This window comes from Chenopodium quinoa, unplaced genomic scaffold, assembly GCF_001683475.1.
Source record: "Chenopodium quinoa cultivar QQ74 unplaced genomic scaffold, ASM168347v1, whole genome shotgun sequence".
NCBI classification, from domain to species: domain Eukaryota; kingdom Viridiplantae; phylum Streptophyta; class Magnoliopsida; order Caryophyllales; family Amaranthaceae; genus Chenopodium; species Chenopodium quinoa.
Window position 1 is genome coordinate 681614 of NW_018742656.1, and position 21897 is coordinate 703510.

The following is a 21897-nucleotide window of genomic DNA, read 5'->3' on the forward strand; positions in this document are numbered from 1 at the left end:
ATTTCAGCAAGTGGCAAATTTTCCCGAAGTGGATTGTCGGTCGACTCTTTTTTTGCAAATGTTCCAAGACGCAGATTGTCAATAGTGGCAATATTTTCCAAAAGGATTGTCGCATAGTGCTGGCAAGTTTCCAAGGTGGATTGCTTTCAAGAGTTATATTCCAAGATGTGGATTGTCGATCGTAGCAAAGTTCTTATGAAAGATTGTTACGAAGCATTGGCAACTTTTCTAAAGATTGGATTTTGGAAAATTTTCCGAGGTACGGATTGTCGCTTCATCGTGGCTACATTTCCCAAGATGGATTGTTACGAAGCATTGACAACTTTCCCTAAATCGGATTGTCATACATCATACAAGAGTTGTGTTGGCAACTATTTCCAAAGAAAAGAGGATTTTCATCTGATGTAGACATTCTATACCATATTTTACCCTCATTTTATAGCTATGTTCGTATGATTTCTAAGCTCTACGGAGCTATTTCTCGCTAATATCCTCCTCTCTAGTGTGGCTTGGTCTATTTGATTGATTTTGTAGGTATATGAAGATTTTCGAATGATTTGGACTTGTTTTGGATAACCACGAAAGCTTATTAAGATGGAGGAGAATTTTACCCGTGTCCGCCCTGGAGGGCAACATTGCCTTGGCAGCCAGGGCGAAGAAGAAAAGAAGTAAAAAGTTCAATTCCCATCCGCCCAGACCGGGCGGCATTGCCCTGGAAGACCGGGCGAGCAAGGTATTGTGCGAGGACACGAATTGTTTGTCGCACCCGACCGGGCGGCTTTGCCCGGTCTGAACGGGCGGAGTTTCGCAAGGCCCGTTTTTCTTGTTTTTCGGGATTTCTTAATTAAGGGATATAAATACCCATTGTAAACCCCGATAAAACATACTTAGTTATGATATTCTAGCTTTTAAGCCTTCATTAGAACCCTAATATTCTCTCTAGATCTAGATTAATTTGCACTTTCAAGTTTTGATCTTTGTTCATCAACAATTGGTACTTTTCTTCATTCAAGCAATTGGTATTCATCTTTATTTCTTCTTTTACTTTTTATTACTTATTAATCATGTTTTCTTCATTGAATATTGTTTTTGCTTTCGTTAATATGTGTGAGTAGTTTCTTTATTCCAAGATCTAGCGGTACTCGAATATGATTGATGCATGATTTAATTCTTTAAATTCTCTAATGATAATTGCAATTGAATTGATTAATTGATTGTGCTCATGCCAATGCTAGATTAGGGATAATTAGTATTGTTAATAATCCATTGTTTTAATCACAACGGGAGTTGGGTTTTGACGGGTTTGAATAAATCAATTAAGGGTTTGAAGTTCATCACGGGAGTAGTTGAACGGATGATTAGGAAGTTAGAGTAATGTGCTCAAAGTCTTTAATTTGCATGATTCCACGGAAGTAGGCTTGATTGTGATTAGAGAAGCCAATGATAACTCGGGAGAGACCATTGGTATTTACTCATGGATTACTTTTCCTTGTTAATCAATTGAAATATATGTTAGGGGTAGAACGACTATTGCATTAATTGTATTCGTGGTGATGCTTGATCTTGGATGTTTTTAGCATTGAATTGTCATTTTACTAGATTTTATCGTTTTAATTGGTTCTTTAGATATTGATTCCCATTTATTTGATTTGGCTACTTGCTTAGTAATTGCTTGAGTCTATTTAATTAGTTGAACCATAGTCTCTTGGGATCCGACCCTTGCTTGCCCGTCTACATAGTAGTGGTCTAGTTAGGTTTATTTTTGTTAGGTACGCGACACGCCTATCAAATTTTGGCGCCGTTGCCGGGGACTAACGGTTTCATTCTAGTTATTTGTGATTCGTTTTACTAAGCATATATTTTGTTGCTTCGGCTATGGTTCCTTGTGTCTTTGATCTCCCATTTTAGTTTCTTTGTTGCATGAAAACTCGAAGTTCAGGTTCAGATGATTTAACACCTTTTGATTCTGAGATCGAAGCTATTGCAAGAAGACGAAGAGGTAGAAGAAGGAGAAATCGAAATATAAGAAACATGGTCGACCCAGGAACAAAATCTCTTTTGGAGTATGGTATTCCGGATACAACAACCGGATTTCTCTCCAGTATTGTTAGACCACATGTCACCGCTCAGAATTTAGAGTTGAAGCCCCAATTCATACAGTTCATCTCCAATGATTCTTTTGCGGGCTCATCAAATGATTGCCCTGTGACTCACATTGATAGTTTCTTGGAGAAGTGTGACACTTTGAAGCTCAACGGTGTCACTGATGATGCTATTAGACTACGCCTTTTCCCTTTTTCACTAAGGGATAGGGCAAGGGAGTGGCTACGAGATGAAGGTATTGGTTCCTTTGATACGTGGGATAAGCTTGCTAAGGCCTTCCTAGTAAAGTTCTTGGGGCAAGAGAAAACCGCGAAATTAAGGAACGAGCTATCTACCTTCCATCAATATCATGAGGAGTCTTTATATGAGGCATGGAGAAGGTTTAAGCGATTGCAGAGACAATGCCCTCACCATGGTATTCTAGAATGGATGTTGATCCAAACATTCTATAACGGTTTAACCCATGAGTTTCTCATATACATTGATGTTGCGTCTGGAGGTTCTATCATGACGAAGAATCCAACCGATGCGAAGGAGCTGATTGAGAAGATGGCGGCTAATGATAATTACCATCCAAGAGGAAGAAATGCTATCAACACAGGTAATAAACATGATGTTGATGCTCTAACCATGTTGACTAGTTCTGTGCAGGCACTAACTCACAAAGTCAATCAACTCCAAGCTGAGTCCCCTCGATCCTCGTTGGAAACTTGTCAGATGTGTGGATTGTAAGGCCATACTGCACGGGAGTGTCAACCTAATTATGATGGAATGACAATTGAGCAAGCTAATGCTTTTTATACCACAACCTCCACAAGGCCATTTGATGAAGGGTGGAGAAAGAATCAAGGGCTCTCATATATGAACAATCAGGCTCAAGTGAATCCTCAACCACCACCTGCTTTTCAAGCAAGGGCACCTTTCAATCATCAATCCACACAACTACCACCACCCCAAACCTCAAAATTTGATCTTGAATCAATTATGAAGGCTTTTACTACCTCCCAAATTCAACAACAAGAGCTTATATCAAGGCAATTTGAGCTACAAGCAAAGCAAAATGAGTACTTTGAAAACTCAATCCAATTGCTCACCGCTCAAAATAAGAGGATAGAGACTCATCTTTCTCAACTTTCACAGCAAGTGAGTCATCTAACAACTCTTCAAGATCAAGCAAAAGTCCAGACGAAACAATGCAATGCAATTTTCGTTAAGAGTGATGAATTGTTTACGGGTGGATTAGAAGAGAAAGTGTGCAATGTGGAGTCAAGAACTGAGAAGCATGAGAGAGAAGGTCCCAAATATGTTTCTCCACAAGAATATGAGGAGCCGATGCCTTTCCTGCAAAGGTTATCAAAAGTTGTGCTCGATAAGCATTTTGGGAAGTATTCCGAGACTCTTAAGAAGGTATATGCTATCATTCCTTTTTCCGATCTTGTAGTTCAAATGCCTCAATTTGCAAATTTTGTGAAAGGAATTCTAGATCATGATCATAATGATAAGAAATTAGAAAGTGTGGTAGTAAAGAAGAAATGTTCTGATCTTTTACGTGATAGGTTACCACCTAAATTGCATGATCCTGGTAGTTTTACTATCCCTTGTATGATAAACGAAACATATTTTGATAGGGTCTTGTGTGATTTAGGTGCTAGTGTTAATTTAATGCCTTCTTTAGTATATGACAAATTAGGTTTGAAAAACCTTAAACTCTCTCCTATATCTCTTCATATGGCTGATAGAACTGTTAGACTCCCTAAGGGTGTAGTTAAAGATGTATTAGTTGGGATTGGTGAACTTGTATTTCCAGTTGACTTTGTTGTAGTGGATATGAAAGAAGACCTTAAGATCCCATTAATCTTTGGTCGTCCTTTTCTTGCTACAAGTCAAGCTTTAATAGATCTTCCTAAAGGACAAGTGACCATTAGAGCTCAGGATAAACAAGTTGTGTTTAAGCTTTTCAATGACCATAATTTTACTTTTGATGGTGGTACTTGTTTGAGAATTGATGCTACTAACCCTTTGGTTAATAAGTGTGTTTCTAATAGAAATCATGTGCGCAAAAAAGACAATATTCCACCACATGATGGGTTTAGCTACATCAAAATAAGCTCGGATACAAAGCACATCAACTCTAATTTGAAGGAGTCGTTTGGAGGTGGATATATTTATGAGAAATACCACAAAGTATCTTCTCCTTGTGGTGACCCAGGTTGAGCTACTAAAGAGGGGTCGAGCTAAAGACCTTAAATAAGCGCTAAATGGGAGGAAACCCATTCTGTTTTTTATTTATTTTATTTTTCCCTTTATTTATTTATTTATTTTAATTTTCTTCTTTTTTTTTATGCCTTGGGGTTATGATGCGATGTTATTTTGAGGGCGGTCCCAGCTTCGCCCTTAGGTATGATCCCTCCTCTGTCAGTAGGGCCTAGTTTTCTTTTTCCCTTGCTTGTTCTTATTCGATATATGTTCACATTGAGGACAATGTGAAGTTTAGCTTGGGGGAGGGATTACTTTTGGCTTTGGGTAGTTACTTTGTGAATCATGACGATGAATGGCTAGTAAACTACTTCTCTGTGCCCCTATCCTAGATGATTTAAAGGTTTTTGGCTTGATATTGATTGAAAGACTTGCAATGCAGATTAAATGATCATGATCTGATATTGGATTGTCTTGGCCTAATGGAAATCAACTTTGTGCAACTGTGTATGAATCTGGAGCTTGGCTGTGTTAACTGTGAGGCTTGAGCCTTTATTATTTATTCATGTGTGTTAGTTCCTGGTGTGACATTGATCTTAGTTTTGTCTTGAGACTTTTAGTAGTGTGTCATGATACATTGCACATGCACGATGAGGAGGACGAAGGCCATGTTCATTAGGTAGCCTCCAGATGAATTTAGAAACGTCTGTCCCCTTCTTGCTTACCCATGTTGTAGCCTTGTCCATGTTTTTCATCTAAGTCACAAAATTAACCTATCGGCCCCAATTAGTAACTTATCCCAAGTCCAGCTTGGGGGAGCCATCTATCTTGGTGTTCTCTATGGTTTGTGATGATGTTTTGGAGAAGATTAATTTTAAGCTTGAAGGTTATTTTTGCTATATGATCTATTTTTTTTAAGCTCTTATAGTTTGTTATAAAAATAAAAAAATAAAGAAAGAAAAAAGAAAGAAAAAAAGAAAGAAAAAAGAAAAAAAAATCAGCTTCTTGAATGATAAATAAAAGAGCTTCAAAAATAAGAATAGTGCGATGAATTGATATGTAGGGTGAATAAGGTGGTAATTGCTCTTAATTCAAGTTGTGTTTGGAGTGTGTATTCTTGTGATTTAGTTCGATGGGATTTTGATTTGTATTGTTCATTTTTGATGGCTTCCCTGAGGGACTATATTTGCCTACATTTTCCAAATTTTTCCTACCCATTTTCACCCGACTTACATTACAAGCTTGAAAAAGACCTTATGACCTTCGTGCATAGTATTGTGTTCATGTGAAATGAGTCTTTTGTCAAAATGCTGGAGTATGTGTCACATTTCGATTCGACTTTAGACTAGCTTGAGAGGCATTATCACCCTTAAAACACGCGAGTGTTGTGAGATAAGGGGGGTTATCATCATTAGTGGGGATGGAGAGAGATCGAGCTCATTTTTAGTTCGCCACATAAAATTGTGCGGAGTGACCACTAAATGAGATATTCTAGTCATCGATTCCTTATGTGTACATGGTTGACTCTGTTTGGTGGCCATTCAGGTTGATTGATAGTCTGAATGAGGTGATTGGTTGGCTAAAAAGCTTGTGTGTCCGATTTTGATTTTGAGTATGGTGTTTTCAAATGTATTATGGGATGAAGTATGTTTATTTGGTTGTTGCTAGTCATTGATTGTCTTGCTTGAGGGCAAGCAAGAAGCTAGCTTAGGGGAATTTGATATAGACATTCTATACCATATTTTACCCTCATTTTATAGCTATGTTCGTATGATTTCTAAGCTCAACGGAGCTATTTCTCGCTAATATCCTCCTCTTTAGTGTGGCTTGGTCTATTTGATTGATTTTGTAGGTATATGAATATTTTCGGATGATTTGGACTTGTTTTGGATAGCCACGAAAGCTTATTAAGATAGAGGAGAATTTTACCCGTGTCCGCCCTGGAGGGCAACATTGCCCTGGCAGCCAGGGCAAAGAAGAAAAGAAGTGAAAAGTTCAATTCCTATTCGCCCGGACCGGGCGGCATTGCCCTGGCAGACCGGGCGAGCAAGGTATTGTGCGAGGACACGAATTGTTTGTCGCGCCCGACCGGGCGGCTTTGCCCGGTCTGACCGGGCGGAGTTTCGCAAAGCCCGTTTTTCTTATTTTTCGGGATTTTTTAATTAAGGGATATAAATACCCATTGTAAACCCCGATAAAACATACTTAGTTATTATATTCTAGCTTTTAAGCCTTCATTAGAACCCTAATATTCTCTCTAGATCTAGATTAATTTGCACTTTCAAGTTTTGATCTTTGTTCATCAACAATTGGTACTTTTCTTCATTCAAGCAATTGGTATTCATCTTTATTTCTTCTTTTACTTTTTATTACTTATTAATCATGTTTTCTTCATTGAATATTGTTTTTGCTTTCGTTAATATGTGTGAGTAGTTTCTTTATTCCAAGATCTAGCAGAACTCGAATATGATTGATGCATGATTTAATTCTTTAAATTCTCTAATGATAATTGCAATTGAATTGATTAATTGATTGTACTCATGCCAAATGCTAGATTAGGGATAATTAGTATTGTTAATAATCCATTGTTTTAATCACAACGGAAGTTGGGTTTTGACGGGTTTGAATAAATCAATTAAGGGTTTGAAGTTCATCACGGGAGTAGTTGAACGGATGATTAGGAAGTTTGAGTAATGTGCTCAAAGTCTTTAATTTGCATGATTCCACAGAAGTAGGCTTGATTGTGATTGAGAAGCCAATGATAACTCGGGAGAGACCATTGGTATTTACTCATGGATTACTTTTCCTCATTAATCAATTGAATTATATGTTAGGGGTAGAACGACTATTGCATTAATTGTATTCGTGGTGATGCTTGATCTTGGATGTTTTTAGCATTGAATTGTCATTTTACTAGATTTTATCGTTTTAATTGGTTCTTTAGATATTGATTCCCATTTATTTGATTTGGCTACTTGCTTAGTAATTGCTTAAGTCTATTTAATTAGTTGAACCGTAGTCTCTTGGGATCCGACCCTTGCTTGCCCGTCTACATAGTAGTGGTCTAGTTAGGTTTATTTTTGTTAGGTACGCGACACGCCTATCATCATCACAGCAAAAGCACCGACATACAGGTTCAAAGCAACGTTCAGGCACAGCGGAAGCAAAGTTCAGGCGAACTTTTAAAGATCGACAGGCGTGGATATTCGGTAATTTCCTTTGGAAAATTATCGCATCAAATGAAGGTGATTTCAAGAGAAGATATCTTTGACAACATTCCCTAGCTTGCGGAAAGTTGTCACAAACAACTGGAGATTGTTTCAAGAGAAATAATCTTCGATAGTATTCCCTAGGATTTGGAATATTATCAATGCGGATGGAGATTGTTTCAAGAGAAATAATATTCGATAGTGTTCCCTAGGATGTGGAATATTATCAATGCGGATGGAGGTTGTTTCAAGAGGAATAATCTTCGATAGTGTTCCCTAAGATGTGGAATATTATCATTGCGGAGAGGATCGTTTCAGGCGAAGCAGTCTTCTAATTTGGAAGCAGTTACAGGCGTAGCGGTTTTCAAGCGGGATGGCATTCTCTAGCTTGCAGGAGGTCATCAAAACAAATTGGTTACTTTCAGAGACGTGTGCTCAACGGTGCAAGATACGCGTTTCTTAACTCTTCTATCTATTTAACTAATGCTAGTTTTGCAGGTATCGACATTACAAGAGTGATTTAGGATCGCAGAACGTTTTGAATCATTCTCCGTCCCTATCGATACTTTGACTTTTGTTTTTGAAACTTGCGTTTCTCCAAACTCAGTCAAAGTGAGGGCTTCTGTAGACACCTATTTGTGTCTCCCCAAAACCAAACCCAGTGATGAGTACCTTTCACGTCGAATCATAATCGAATGAAACGAAAGTATGGAAAGGTCTAGTGTTGCGGAAAGTTTTTATTTCTTTTCTCTTCTCTCTGTTTTATAACAACTTTATTTTAAGAAAAACAGCCAATCCAGTTTGGTTGGTCCATGATATGGGTCCAATAGTGGTGTAGTTGGATGGGTCTTGCAAAGACCTTTCCAACGATATATTATAAGCCCAATTTTGATGAATATTGAGGAAGTTATGACCAATTTACTAAACTGGGCCCGGTTTGAGCTTTATATGCGGCCCAATGATCTAGGGGAGGGCCTAATATAATTTATCATTCCTAATGCAATTAGGAATGGTTTTAGTCTTCTAGAATCTTCTAGAAGGTTCTTTTCATTCTTAATTCAATTAGCATTGATAAGTTGACTTTCTTGACTTTTCAGAGTTTTAATCAAAATCAAATAGCATTTTCGAAGAAATTATATTATTTTATCCTCCAGTACGGTAAACTTATCGGATTTTCGAAAACGCGTTAAAATCAAGACTGGCGTCCAACCCCAGGCCTTGGCGCCTGGGACCAGGCCTTGGCGCCAAGCGCTAGCCATTGGTGCCTGGCGCCAGCTAGCCAGGGCTTGCGCCAGCTCTGTTTCCTGAGCGTCAGACTCTGTTTTGTTAAATTATCTTTTTTGGCTGACTTTCTCTATAAATATCGTATTAAAAACTCCGTTTTCATTCATCATCTACATCTATCATTCACCAATTCTCCTCATTCACAAGTTTAATTAGCATTCTTTAATACATTCAATTCTTTCTTACTTTGTTTTCATACAAAATTCCGCATTCGCAAGATCTAGAAACACCTAGCCATATTCGAAGTTGCCTTCGCCCTAGACGTGAAAGGTTTAATTTCTGAGGATTTGGTCCCAAATCTCTCTTTCAATTATTTAATTTAATTGTTTGAATTATTATTTTCCTTGAAGTTACTAACGTGTGTATTTTGTAATTAGAAAGAGGTACGAGGCATCAAAGTAAGTACTTTAATGATTTTGATATTATGATGTAGAAATCATGTTTAGATTGTTATTATGATATTCCTAGTATCATGTCTAGGGTATTTTTAATATTGAATATGATTCCTGTGATGCTTCCTATGTTCTTCCTAATATTTATGATTGTTAGTATCATGTTAGGGTTAAAGATTTGATTTTTATAGCTTAGTGACATGCTAGGGTTTGTTATTAATCTTGTTAGTATCATGCCTAGGATCTTGCTATTTTTATTATGCTTTAATATTAACATGAACATGATTATTATTATTCATGATTATTATTATGATGATTATGATTATTATGTTGCTTGATGATATTTATTTTTATTGCTTGATCACACCTTTTATGCATGTTTGAAGGGAATTGATACTTGTAATCACGCTTAATAAGATATTTAATAATCTTGTTTACGGTTAATTATGATTATAATTTCAAGTGATCGCCAATAATAGGTTTATTTGTGCATTAAAATTCAACCAACATAGATAAACATGTTTAGGGTTAATCTTATTGATTGCATGTTAATTAAAAAGCGCACATGAATACGATCAGAATAAAGTAGAGGCTTATTATTAGGGCAGGTTCAATCTCTTTTAGGTTGGATTTGTACCTTCATCCCCGAACCCTTATTTGGTTCTAGACCTTATGGAGTTGACGATCTCTTGGATCGTTAAGGGGTGTAACCTTCATCCTGTGAACGGTTTACAAGTTCCTTAAAAACTTGTTGGCGACTCTTTTGCTCTATCTTCTTCCCTTTTGGATGCCATCGTACTTTAGTGTATGATCATAGTGGGGTTCAAGCTAGTGGGATTAAGGCTTGAAATTATTCCCTACAATGGCACATTACTTAATGATTCAATACTTTGAGAAAGGTTGATGAAATTAAGGTTTTGAGTGATGATCCTTATGCAATATGCAAAGGATGCATCATGCATGTCATGGACTATACTCATCTATTTGATCCACATGTTTTAGAACAAGTGATGATAGATTTCAATCGAAATCCAATATAACATTGGAATACAAATTAGAAATTCCAGAGTTCTTTACGAAAGGGCGAAGGAAAATTCTTAGCGTATGGAGATGAAAATGATTATAATATTTAGAAATTGCAAAATTCATGTTTATTAGAATGTCTCATGAACTCTACTTAGTAAACCCCTTCCATTTCCAAAGCATGAGAAACATGCTAATGAAACTGGATTGAGGCAAATGATGTAATTAGAAGTTGTATTTGTTTTTGGAGAAAAACAAGTTACATGTGTAATACATTCATTTGCAGAATTATGTTTATCAATTGAAACAAAGTTTAAATCTTATTTAATCGTGGTTTCAAGATTAAATAAAATGTCCAAAATAATTATGGATTGATGGGCTCATCAGGTTAATTTATTTAAATAACCTGGTGAATGAAACCCCACAGGTGAACAAAATCCATACATTATTTTAGTTCCTAGTCTAGAGTCATTAAAGTGGACATAAATGATCTCTTTGAATGGACTAGCATGTAAGATTGATTGGATAGTGCTGTTTCTTGGGCTATAGGAGCGTAGTGAAGCTCGGTCAATCACATGGGTATGCATGAATGATGCATGATCGAACCATAGACCTACTTTGAAGTTCAAGCATAGAACTTCCGGATATATTAGTGGCTTCCTTTGACATGAGTGGAACATTGATTTCATTCAATGATTGATGTAACTGTGTACTTTCAAACGTCTTCCCGTAACTGGAGATTATAAAGGGTTTTTCCTGGTTACCTCATGATTTGAGTGGGAGCCTTGATTGCCACTACATTGGATTGAGTCTGCTTATTTAATTAGAAATGTGTCTTGGCCCCTTGAGGAGGGAGAATTCAGAAAATGTATGGCCGTACTCAAATGGATTACAAAGTAATCATTTGTTTTGTAATTCTAACTCAGTTTCTCAAGAAAAGATTTGTAGATTAATATGATCACGACATGAGATGCAATCATATTATCAAATCGACACACATGGACTTAAGGAATTTGAATATTGTGCACTTATCTCAGACAAGTGGGAGATTGAAGGAGTTTTGTCTTCGATAAGTGCAATTACTAGATATATCAAGGATCACTATTATGGAGATAATAAGTTCGTTCTTTTGGGTCGTCATTATCTGTTGCTAGACTATGATCATTGACCTTTGGGCTAGTTAAATAGTCCAAATCCCACTAAAATGGATCCTATGAGGTCACACAACAAAGGTATTGGGTTAAGCAAGTTAGAGGCCCATTTATGGGCCTCATGAACAAGTAACCAATCATGAATTGGATTGGGCTAGTATAGTTAGATTAGAGTTAGGATTTGGGCTTTGTCATGGACTCTTATTTAGAGATGAGATCTATAAATAAAGTCCATGCCTAGGGTTGTATAAAACAACACAATTAACAGTTAATTGTGCACAAAGCAACCAGTAATCCAAACCTCTCTCTCTCTCTCTGTCTGTACCACACGCCCATCTCCTCCCTTCGTAGTGGTTCGTGATTTGTTCGTTGCTCGTTCTACTCCATAGAAGGTCAATTGAAGGGTTCAATTCCAACTAACTAGCATTAGTGGAGGACTTAATCTGTGCATGTGGACCAAGTAGAGGAATCACGCTTGAGGTTCTTTGTCTCCCTTGTTCTTGTTCGATCGCACGTGAAATCACGCTTCAAAGGTATTAATTCTAATTCTTTATGTGTTATGCATGATCTTGGGATTAGGTGCTACATGAATATGATTCATGTTTTCCGCATTCGTACCTATAAACTCCTACAAATAATTGACTACTTATATGTAAAAATATATTAGTTGGGTTTATATGGAGAGTTATTATTGTTAAGAATTTTAATTGGAAGAAAGATATTTTAAATTATTATAAAATGATTTCCTTAAAGAATCTGCGTAAAAATGGAAAATAAAATGGGCGGGAAAATTGTTAATGAGATTGTGACAAGTGTCATTTTAGATTCGCTTTTAGTATATGTTAATGATGAAACACTTCATTTTCTTCCTTAAATTTGCAAGTTATAGAATGCATAAAGACTACTTAAACGAAAATATTAAGGGAGGTGACATGTGGCATATGGGGTAACGAGTGACTTTTGATGACATGTGTCATGTCAAAAATATTTGGTTTGTGTTTTTAAATACTAAGTATAGATAAAGATATACCGATATAGATATGTCTAAGAAGTGCAATTACGAATGTCTAGAAATTAGCTCCTTTTCAGCCTTCTCTTAGGCCCATTGCTTCCGCTAGGAGAATTGAAGTGTTAAAATGTCTGGTTGGTTGATATATCTTTTTGAATCGAGCTAACTCATCAATGAAAAAGAGAAATGAGTAGTTTTTAATCTTTTCCCTTTGTAATCGCCATAAAAAAACACACGCGTTTCATAGAAAAACTATTATATTCAACGTAACAAGATTTAGGGAAAGATATACCTAAAGAATGAGATTGAGGAGGGACAATATTTTATGTGGCTGAGTCTTCATTTTTAGTGATAACAGTGTTCGTTACATAATGGCGATGCCACAAAGGAGGTGTTTTTCATGATGACCATGACCCAAATTACCCGACGAACTCCCCCTTGAGTCTTAAGGAGAGAAAAAATTGTTTCATCAATAATAGATTGCTCAACAACACTACGGGATTGCACATCGTCACCATGACCAACTAATGACCGCGAACCCCCAAGAACATCCCCTCATTGCTAACCAACCGCTGACCTGAATACGGATATCCAAGCTTGTGCTAGCTAAGCTCTGCTGCATGCTACGAACTGTTATGCTGGTGACTGCTGACTCCATATCGTTGGCCTTGCTGCTGTCGAGTAGGCTGGGCAGTGGCCTGCACTGGATGGCCAGCCCTGCTGCCAGGCGGTACTAGAAAACCAGTGGACAGAATAGGGGGGAAGTTCCCTCCGTAGCTTGGTTGTGGCAAGGCTCGGTCTCCCGCGGCTGGGTTGCAATCTGGATTTTGGATGAGTCCCCCTAATTTGCGTCATTGTAGACACATGATTTTGTTTCCCCAAAAATCAAACCCAGTGATGAGTGTCTTTCACGTCATTGATTATCGAGTTAGGTGAAATGTTAAAGAGTCTTGTGAATTTCTCCTTTTCTAATTCTTTCTAAAATGTTTTTAATCAAAATAATCCATAATCTGGGTTCAATAATTGTGTAGTTAGATATGTCTTGAAAAGATATTTCCAACAATATAATATAAGCCCAAACCGAGTTATAACGAGGAAGTTATGGCCAACATACTAAACTGAGCTTAAACAAAGTTTGATATGCAAACCCAATGATCATGTGGAGGATCCATTAATATTAATTATATTTCTAAATCCATTATGATTTATCTTAAGCTTCTAGAATTATCTAGAAAGTTGTTTTAAGTTCTAAAGGCATTAGGATGTTGTAGACACCCAAATGTGTCTCCCCAAATTTCAAACCCGGTGATGAATACTTTTCACGTCACTTGATTATCGAATGAAGTGAAAGTGTGAAAAGTCTTGTGATGCGGTCGTTTTAAATCTTTCTTCATGTTTTCAAAAATCTACTCTATTTATGAAAATAGCCAGTCCAATTTAGCTTCTTCCATGACAAGGTTCCAATAATAGTGTAGTTGGGTCGTCCTCGTAAAGAGCTTTCCAATGATATATTATAAGCCCAATTCCGATGAATAATGAGGAAGTTATGGCCAAAATACTAAATTGGGTCTGAGATGGTTTTATGGCCCAATGATCTAGAGGAGGGCCCATAAATTATTATTCCTAAAGTTATTAGGATTAATTCTAATTCTCTAGAGTAGTCTAGAAGGTTATTTTGAATTCTAATGGAGTTAGGATTGATACGTATCTTTTGAGAAATAATGAATTTGATTTGAAATAAAACAAGTGTTTTATTATGATAAATCTGATTTAAAATTGATAAACACGGAGTTTAATTACTTAGTTATATTAGGAAAAGGATTCCGTACAAAGCGCGTTTCATCTTTTTAATTAGCGTCAAACGACAAGTCTGTCACCGAACGACAGACCCTGTCGCCAAACATGATGTTTGTCGTTTTGCGTCGTTGGGTCCTGTCGCTGGCAACATAAGCCTGTTTTATTCCGATTCAAATTCTATTTCTTTTCTATCGTTTTCGGACTATTTTCTCTATAAATAGGGTCGTATTTCCCCTTTTTAATCATCAACAATCATAAATAATTCTCTCAAGCAATAGCTTATATATTCTCCTCCCTCTTTCTAAACCTTCCCTCATACAAAATTCCGCATTCACAAGTTCTAGACACACCTAGCCAAGTTCGAAGTTGCCTTCGCCCTAGACGTGAAAGGTTGATAATTTCTGAGGGTGTGGTCCCAAATCCCAATTTTAATTATTTAAATTAATTGATTGATTTAATATTTTCCTTGAAGTTACTAACGTGTGTATTGTTTTGATAGAAAGAGATATGAGGCATCAAAGTAAGTTGTTTTTATTGCTCTATTTCTTTAGAAAGCATGTTTAAATTATTTTAATTCCTAGTATCATGTTAGGATGCTTTTATTGCTTTCTTGTATCATGTTTAGGTTGGTTCCTATTCTTTCTTTCTATCATGTTAGTATCATGTTAGGGATAAAGGTTTGATCTTTATTATTTAGTGACATGCTAGGATTTGTTATTAATCTTGTTAGTATCATGCCTAGGGTCAATATTATTATGCTTTATTGAGATTATTATGATGATGATTTGTTGTATCAATTAATTACTATGTTGCTTGATATTGTTGTTATTGCTTGATCACTCTCTCTCTCTCTCTTGTAGGATTAAAGGGAATTTGAACTAGTAATCATGCTTAATAAGATAATTAATAATCTTGTTTAGACTAATACGATTATAATTTAAGTGATCGTCAATAATAGATTTGTTTGTGCATTAATATTCAACCAACATAGATTAAACAAGTTTAGGGTTAACCTATTGATTGTATGTTAGTTAGAAAGCGCACATGAATATGAGAAGAATAAAGTAGAGGCCTATTATTAGGGCAGGTTCAATCTCTTTTAAATTGGATTTGTACCTTCATCCCCGAATATCCAGTCATAGTTTCAGAACACTATGGAGTTTGCGATCTCATGGATCGTGAAGGGGTGTAACCTTCACCCTTTGAACGGTTTACAAGTTCCTAAAATTTGTTGGCGACTCTTTTACTCTTGCTTCCTTTCCTTTGGACGCTACCATGCTTAATAGTATAATCACAGTGGGGCTCAAGTGTGGGATGCTTGATATATTCCCTACAGATGTATTATTATCTTCTAGTATATTCTAATTATCCTCTTTTTTGAAAAGATAATGATTAAGAATTTTATATCGGGTAAAACAAGTATTTTTAATATATTTAATTCTGATAAAATAAGGATAACTACGGATATTCAACTAACCCAATTTGATTAGAAATTGAATTCCGTACGAATATTATATTCTGAAAATCATCGCGCATCGATGGATCCATCGCACAACGATGAAAGTCGCACAACGATATCGCCATTGCGACGCGATGAATCCATCACTACGCTATGAAACCTGTTTTATTCCGGATGGAATTCAGATCTCTTTATGCTTTTCGGTCGTTTTTTCTCTATAAATAAAGGACGATTTCCTCCGTTTCATTCACCAACCATCATCATCTCTATCTCTCTCTAAGTTAAAGCTTATTATTTTCTATCCCTTGATTTTCTAAATCTTTGCCTAAACACATCACAAACACACACCATATACGTCCTTCACGAGACTAGAATACACCTAGCCAGGGAAGTTGCCTTAGACCTCGACATGAAAGGTTGATAATTATGACGGTTTGGTCCCAAATCCATATTTCAATTAGTTGAGAAGTCTTGTTGTATGTTGTGTGCTTGTAAACAGGTTGCAACACACGAGGTAGGTTGTGTGTTGATAGGTGAAAACATGTTAGTGTGTTTAATTATGCTTATGTACTCAGCTTTTCTGATTATGTGTTTGTGTGTTTGTTGGCCTTATCTTTACCTTGGCTCTATGATGACCCATTTTTAATGGAGAGTAGTGGAAACAAGTGGAGAGAAGTCTTTCAGGTGATGAAGCATATTCATGATGGGCATGAGTGAAGAGTGAATCTATCATGCTAGTTTCCATAAGTTCATGATATGTTTATTGCTTTAATTATATTATTATATTATGTTTGTGAGACTAACGCAAAGGTTTTGAATTGGTTCGATTTTGTTAAGGGCCTACAATGGTTTCAAGTTGTAGGTTGACTTTGTTTTACCTTGGTTTGAGTTTACTTTCGTTAGTTGACTTTTTAAGTTGAGTCGTTTTGAATGTTTTTAAAGATAGCCTTCCGCTGTGTGTCTTTGATAGTTGTTTTCACGGTGGCGGTAATGTCTTAGATTTTCCTATTTTGAGTTTTAAACAGAGCAAAAAAGTATTTTAAAAGAAAGGAATTTCTAGGGTGTTACAAAGATAGAGGAAAGAGAAAAGAGCATATAAGGGAGAAGGAGAAGGGTGAGAATGGAGAGAAAGGAGAGAGAAAAGAAATAAAAGAAAGAGAAGAAGTGGAGCGGCAATTCAACATAATTAGGGAAAGGGGGAGTTGGCCACTCATTTTATACTTATTTTTTTATTAAAAAATAATAATCCTATTAGGACCACTTAAAACGGTCGTAACTTACGACCTTTTTTGTAACGATCGCAATTACCGCAATTTGCGATCGTTTTTCGCAATAGAATTATTTTTATTTAGAATTATTTTACACATGTATTTTTTTTAAAAAAAATCTTTAAATACCTTTGTGCCCATTTAATAGCCCAAAAACAGTCACAAATCCGCGACCGCTTTGAAAACGGTCGCAGATTTTATATTTTGCGACCGTTTTAGTGGTATTCGTAAAAAAATGGTCGCAATTTGACCGAATTTTAGTAGCGAGCAACATTCATACTAGGCAAAGGATCACTCATTAACAAAGTCGAAACAATAGAACCAAACTTCTAAAAATCCAAACCAAAATAAAACTGATGTAACATCTCAGTTTCATGCAATTTAGCATATTATTTCGTAGCGAAATAAACAAGTACATAGGAAACTTCAAGTAACCAGACAACAAATTAATTCTACAATTTATTCAATTCACCATAATAAACTACAACAGAATAACCATTCTACTTACAATCAACAATGGGATGCTTGATTACAATAATACAGGGACCGTTACCATGAGAATAACGATCACGTAAATCATCCCATAATGTTTTTACATCACGAGGAATAATAGCAGTAGAACGAATACTAGCATTAAGAGTATAATAAATCCAAGAAACAACAATAGAATTAACAATACCTCACTGATAATAGTAATCATACTTAGCATCCGTCTTCTTGATCGTGCCATCAACAAAGTCTAGTTTTCTCTTAGAACGAAGATTGTTGCAGATAGACCGAGACCACTCTTTATTATTGTCGAATGTCAGCAATATGAAACAATTGATTAATTGAGAGCCTTCATTAAGGTGTAGGTAATAATCAGTAAATGGTTCATACTTCGATTCACCTTTCTCACCCATCGGAACAATAACAAGGCACCAAACACCACACACAACTTAACAGCACACACTACGTCACACTTCCCGCCACAACACAATAGCGCACAGTAGCAACGACACACACTAGCACGCTACGTGCTTCCGCACAACGTACACAACAAATATGCACAACGTAACACACTACTCCACATCAAATCAGTGCATCACATGTTACACACTACACACAACAAACAAAACCCTTGTATAACACCACGCACGCAACACCACACACAACAAACGCGCACCGTACAAGGTGCATATACACCATAAATACACATCACACCAGCGCACAACAACAACAATACACACACTAGCACGCTACGTGCACACGAACAACACATACAACAAACATGCTCCACACAACACACTACTCCACACCAAATCAGTGCACCACATGCCGCACACTACACACAACAAATACAACCCTCGTACAGCACAACACACGTAGCACCACATGCAACAAATGCGCACCGCACAAGTAGCGTACACACCATAAACACACAACACACCAGTGCTGCAAAAAAGACGCACTAAACGAACCAAGAAATTCAAGGAAAAAGAAACCCTAATTCCTAAAACACGTCTAAAAATTAAAAAAAATAATTTGAGAAGATGAAGTCCTAATCCCACAAATTGCGGTATAAAAAATGAATTTGATGAACAAAACAAGATCGAAAAAATTCTAAAAAAAATTAGAGAGGAAGTAATACCATGTTATAAAACTCAAGAGAGATTATTGGAGAAATCGGCTTAGCCTTGTATTGATATCAATGACAATATATATAAACAATAGAAAAAAAGACCTAACTTGCCTAAAATAACTTTAGCATTCACTTTTATTATTCCTCTTTATAACTTTTCATTTTCTATTTTATTAAGGAAAAATTAGAAAATAACACCACAAATTTCTCAAAATTTTGATTATAACACCACCTAATTCAAAACTTTTATTATAACACCCCATAAAAACCAAAAAAATTGATTTCACCACCATCTAATGAAAATCATCCAAAAATCGTTAGTGAGCCCCACAACAAACAAGTGTCACTATTCTATTTGGTTTTTTTAAAAAAGAAAAAAAAAAAAGAAAAAACTTCAAACCCTAACCCACCCACCACCCTCACCTCCGACATCCCTACAACCCATCGCCGGTAAGCCCACACATCCACCACCCTCACCGAAACCTCCTCCTTAACCTTCAAAATCACCACTAGCCCCCATAAACCCAATCACCCACTAGCCCCACCCTCTAGAGGTCCACAACCCCGAGTAATCGAAACCCTAGCTCCGACCACAACCATAAAAAAGGTCGTCGGAGCACGAGGCTAGAGAGAGAATGAAAAGAAGGTTCGTTATGGTTTTCGTTACTGGGAATCAGAGAGGGAGCGTGAAGATGGTGGATTGCGATTGATGGTTGTAGTGGGATTCGCGGTGGGATTGTGGTGGGTTTGGCTGGTGGGCGAAGGGGTTTGTCGAAGGTTAGGTGGTGGTTTTGGGGTTGTATTGGGTTCGACTGGTGGGTAATGGGGTTTAATTAGGTGGTGGGTTTCGGTTGGGCTATGGGGGTTAGGTGGTGGGTTCGGTTGGGCTATGGGGGTTAGGTGGTGGTCCCGAGGGCTGGGATTGGGTTGCCAACGGTGGGGTTAAGGCCGCCGGTGGTGGGTTGGTGGCTGGGTTAGAGTTTATAGTTTTTTTTTTTCTTTTTTTTTTAATTTTTATTTTAAATTTAATTTTCTTTTTTTTAAACCAATGTATTATTGACACGTGTCCCTAGTGGGTCCTACTAACGGATTCCATCCAAAAATCCGTCAATTGGTGGTGAAATCCAATTTTTGGGATTTTTTGTGATGTTATAATAAAAGTTTTAGAATATGAGGTGTTATATTCAAAATTTTGAGAAATTTGTGGTGTTATTTTCTAATTTTTCCTTTTATTAATGTATGAAGAAAAAACATATTTGGTGAATAGTTTTTAATTCTTATCGCAATTTTACTTTCAACACATCACACTTACAAAAGATTGTTTTTTTTTTTAAGTTAATAAGGTATTATGAAGGAATCATTTGGTGTTTTTAAGATACTAGGTTAAAATCCCGTGCAATGCACAGTTGTTAAATATTTTTGACAAGAATATTACAAAATATAAAAAATATAAAAGATATTTAGAAATATTTCATTTGGATATATATGGAATATATTTGTCAAACTGGAAATAAAATATCATAAGGTATAAATAGTTTATTTAAAGATTTTGCAAAAAAAAAAAAAAAAAAAAAAAAAAAAGTGAGACAGAAAAGCGATAAAGGCATAAATTTATTTTAAAAGGTTATGACAAGTGTCATAAAAAGATTTGCTTTTAATAGATGCTTGTTTTTTGACTCATTGCTCAAAGTTTCCAAGATTTCCTCTATTATTGAAATTGAACCCCTAGCGTCAAACTATTAATCTATTATAGGCCTATTACGGCCTACCAACCTTTTATGATTACCCCTAAAATTGGCTATAATTACTTTAGATGCAACTATATGGTGTTTTAGTGTATAGTATAATATATAACAACCGTGTTACTTTCATGTAGATGTACCTATTGAAACCCATTATAACCCATTTGTGAGTGTCTCACATTGGAGAAAGACAAGAGGTGGTTCCACTTTAATTATAAGGTAGATGAGTTACTTCTACTATTGTCAATTGATTTTAGTATAGAAACTTCTAAGCCTTGTTTGTGGACCAAACTCTCTTCCTCCTTGTTCGGGTTGCCCAGACCCATTTCATATAGTTTCGAAATTTAACAGTTTCTCATGAACAATAAAACTCTTCATACTTCCAAAAAAAAAAAAAAAAAAAAAAAAAAAAAAAAACTCTTCATACTTTTAATTCTCGTGTCACATTGACTTGAATGTCGAACAAGGGTTTTTTGTGGAGGACCACTTCATATCATTCTTAATGCATATACTATGTAGGACTGTAGGTGATCGAATGATAAATAACCTTACAGTCACTTGGTGAACTTATTGCAAGCTAAGTATCACTCTCAAGAAAAATTGCCTTTTCTACCTTGTAATATTTTTAGCAAAACCACATACAATATTGTTAGGTCATACGTAATTGCAACTTTGCAAGATAATTATTAAATCAAGACGACTTTTACTAGTAACCTTTACCATTATTAAGATCTCGAGAAAAAATATATGTGAGTAGAACTGTGGTTGTGGTCCTATAAGGGTCTGTTCTCATACGTTGAAATTCAATTCAGTTCAGTTTAGTTCAGTTCAGTTCAATTCAGTTTAATTCAACTCCTAATTTCCTTCTTTTATAAAATATTCAGTTCAGTTCAACTCAGTTCAATTCAGTTCAGTTGTGTTCAGCCAATGAGAACATGCCCTAAGTTAGATAATACGAGGGATATATTAATCATTTTAATCAGACAGTTGAAAAGACTTATCTTAATGATTTGTTTCTAATTAATTTAGGGCGACTTAGTATTTAAGAGACTTGCAAGTGGTACAAACTCTCTTTCGTTCCCATCAACAATGCGGCACAAGTCATATAACAAGTGATAACTTAACAATGTACGGAGATATGTACCATACGTAAAATCATTCTTTATTTTATATCTATCATTCATTTTAGTTATTTTTAGTAATTGGTTTAAAATGAGCTTGCCTAGGTGTGAGGCAATCCATTATGCTTGTGCTAGACTAATGTTAAAAATTAACATCCACGCATAGCCCAAAACTTCGCCGCTATAGTACGTTCATCCCGTGTCGAGCTTGCAATAGACTCGAGCAAGATGAAAAAAACGAGCCGAATCAAATTTATGCATAAAATTTTGAGGCCAAACCCATGTAATAGTGTCGAGCTTATTGAACAAAAGCGAACTTATTAAGATTTTTTGGGTCCAAAGAAGGCTTAGGTTTTGACTTAAAATATACGGGGTTTTCACCATATGCCCCCGAGTTTTTTGTTTATTCACCATATACCCATAAACTTTTTAAAATTCATCATATACTCCCGTTGAGTTTTCACAAAAATACACCATATACCCTTGATGACTAATGATTGTTAATTTTGTCAATCATTAGAG

The 21897-nt window shown here is 36.1% G+C and overlaps 1 protein-coding gene across 1 annotated transcript; it reads left to right on the plus strand.

Annotated features, from left to right (window-relative positions):
- The first annotated feature begins 2874 nt into the window (after window positions 1–2874).
- Window positions 2875–4317, plus strand: LOC110722261. The gene has a single exon (XM_021901537.1). It carries the CDS (start codon window positions 2875–2877, stop codon window positions 4315–4317), a length of 1443 nt encoding a protein of 480 aa, XP_021757229.1.
- Window positions 4318–21897: the final 17580 nt, after the last annotated feature.

Coding starts and splice junctions, on each gene's coding strand:
- LOC110722261 (XM_021901537.1), top strand. CDS start 2,875: ATGACAATTGAGCAAGCTAATGCTTTTTATACCACAACCTCCACAAGG.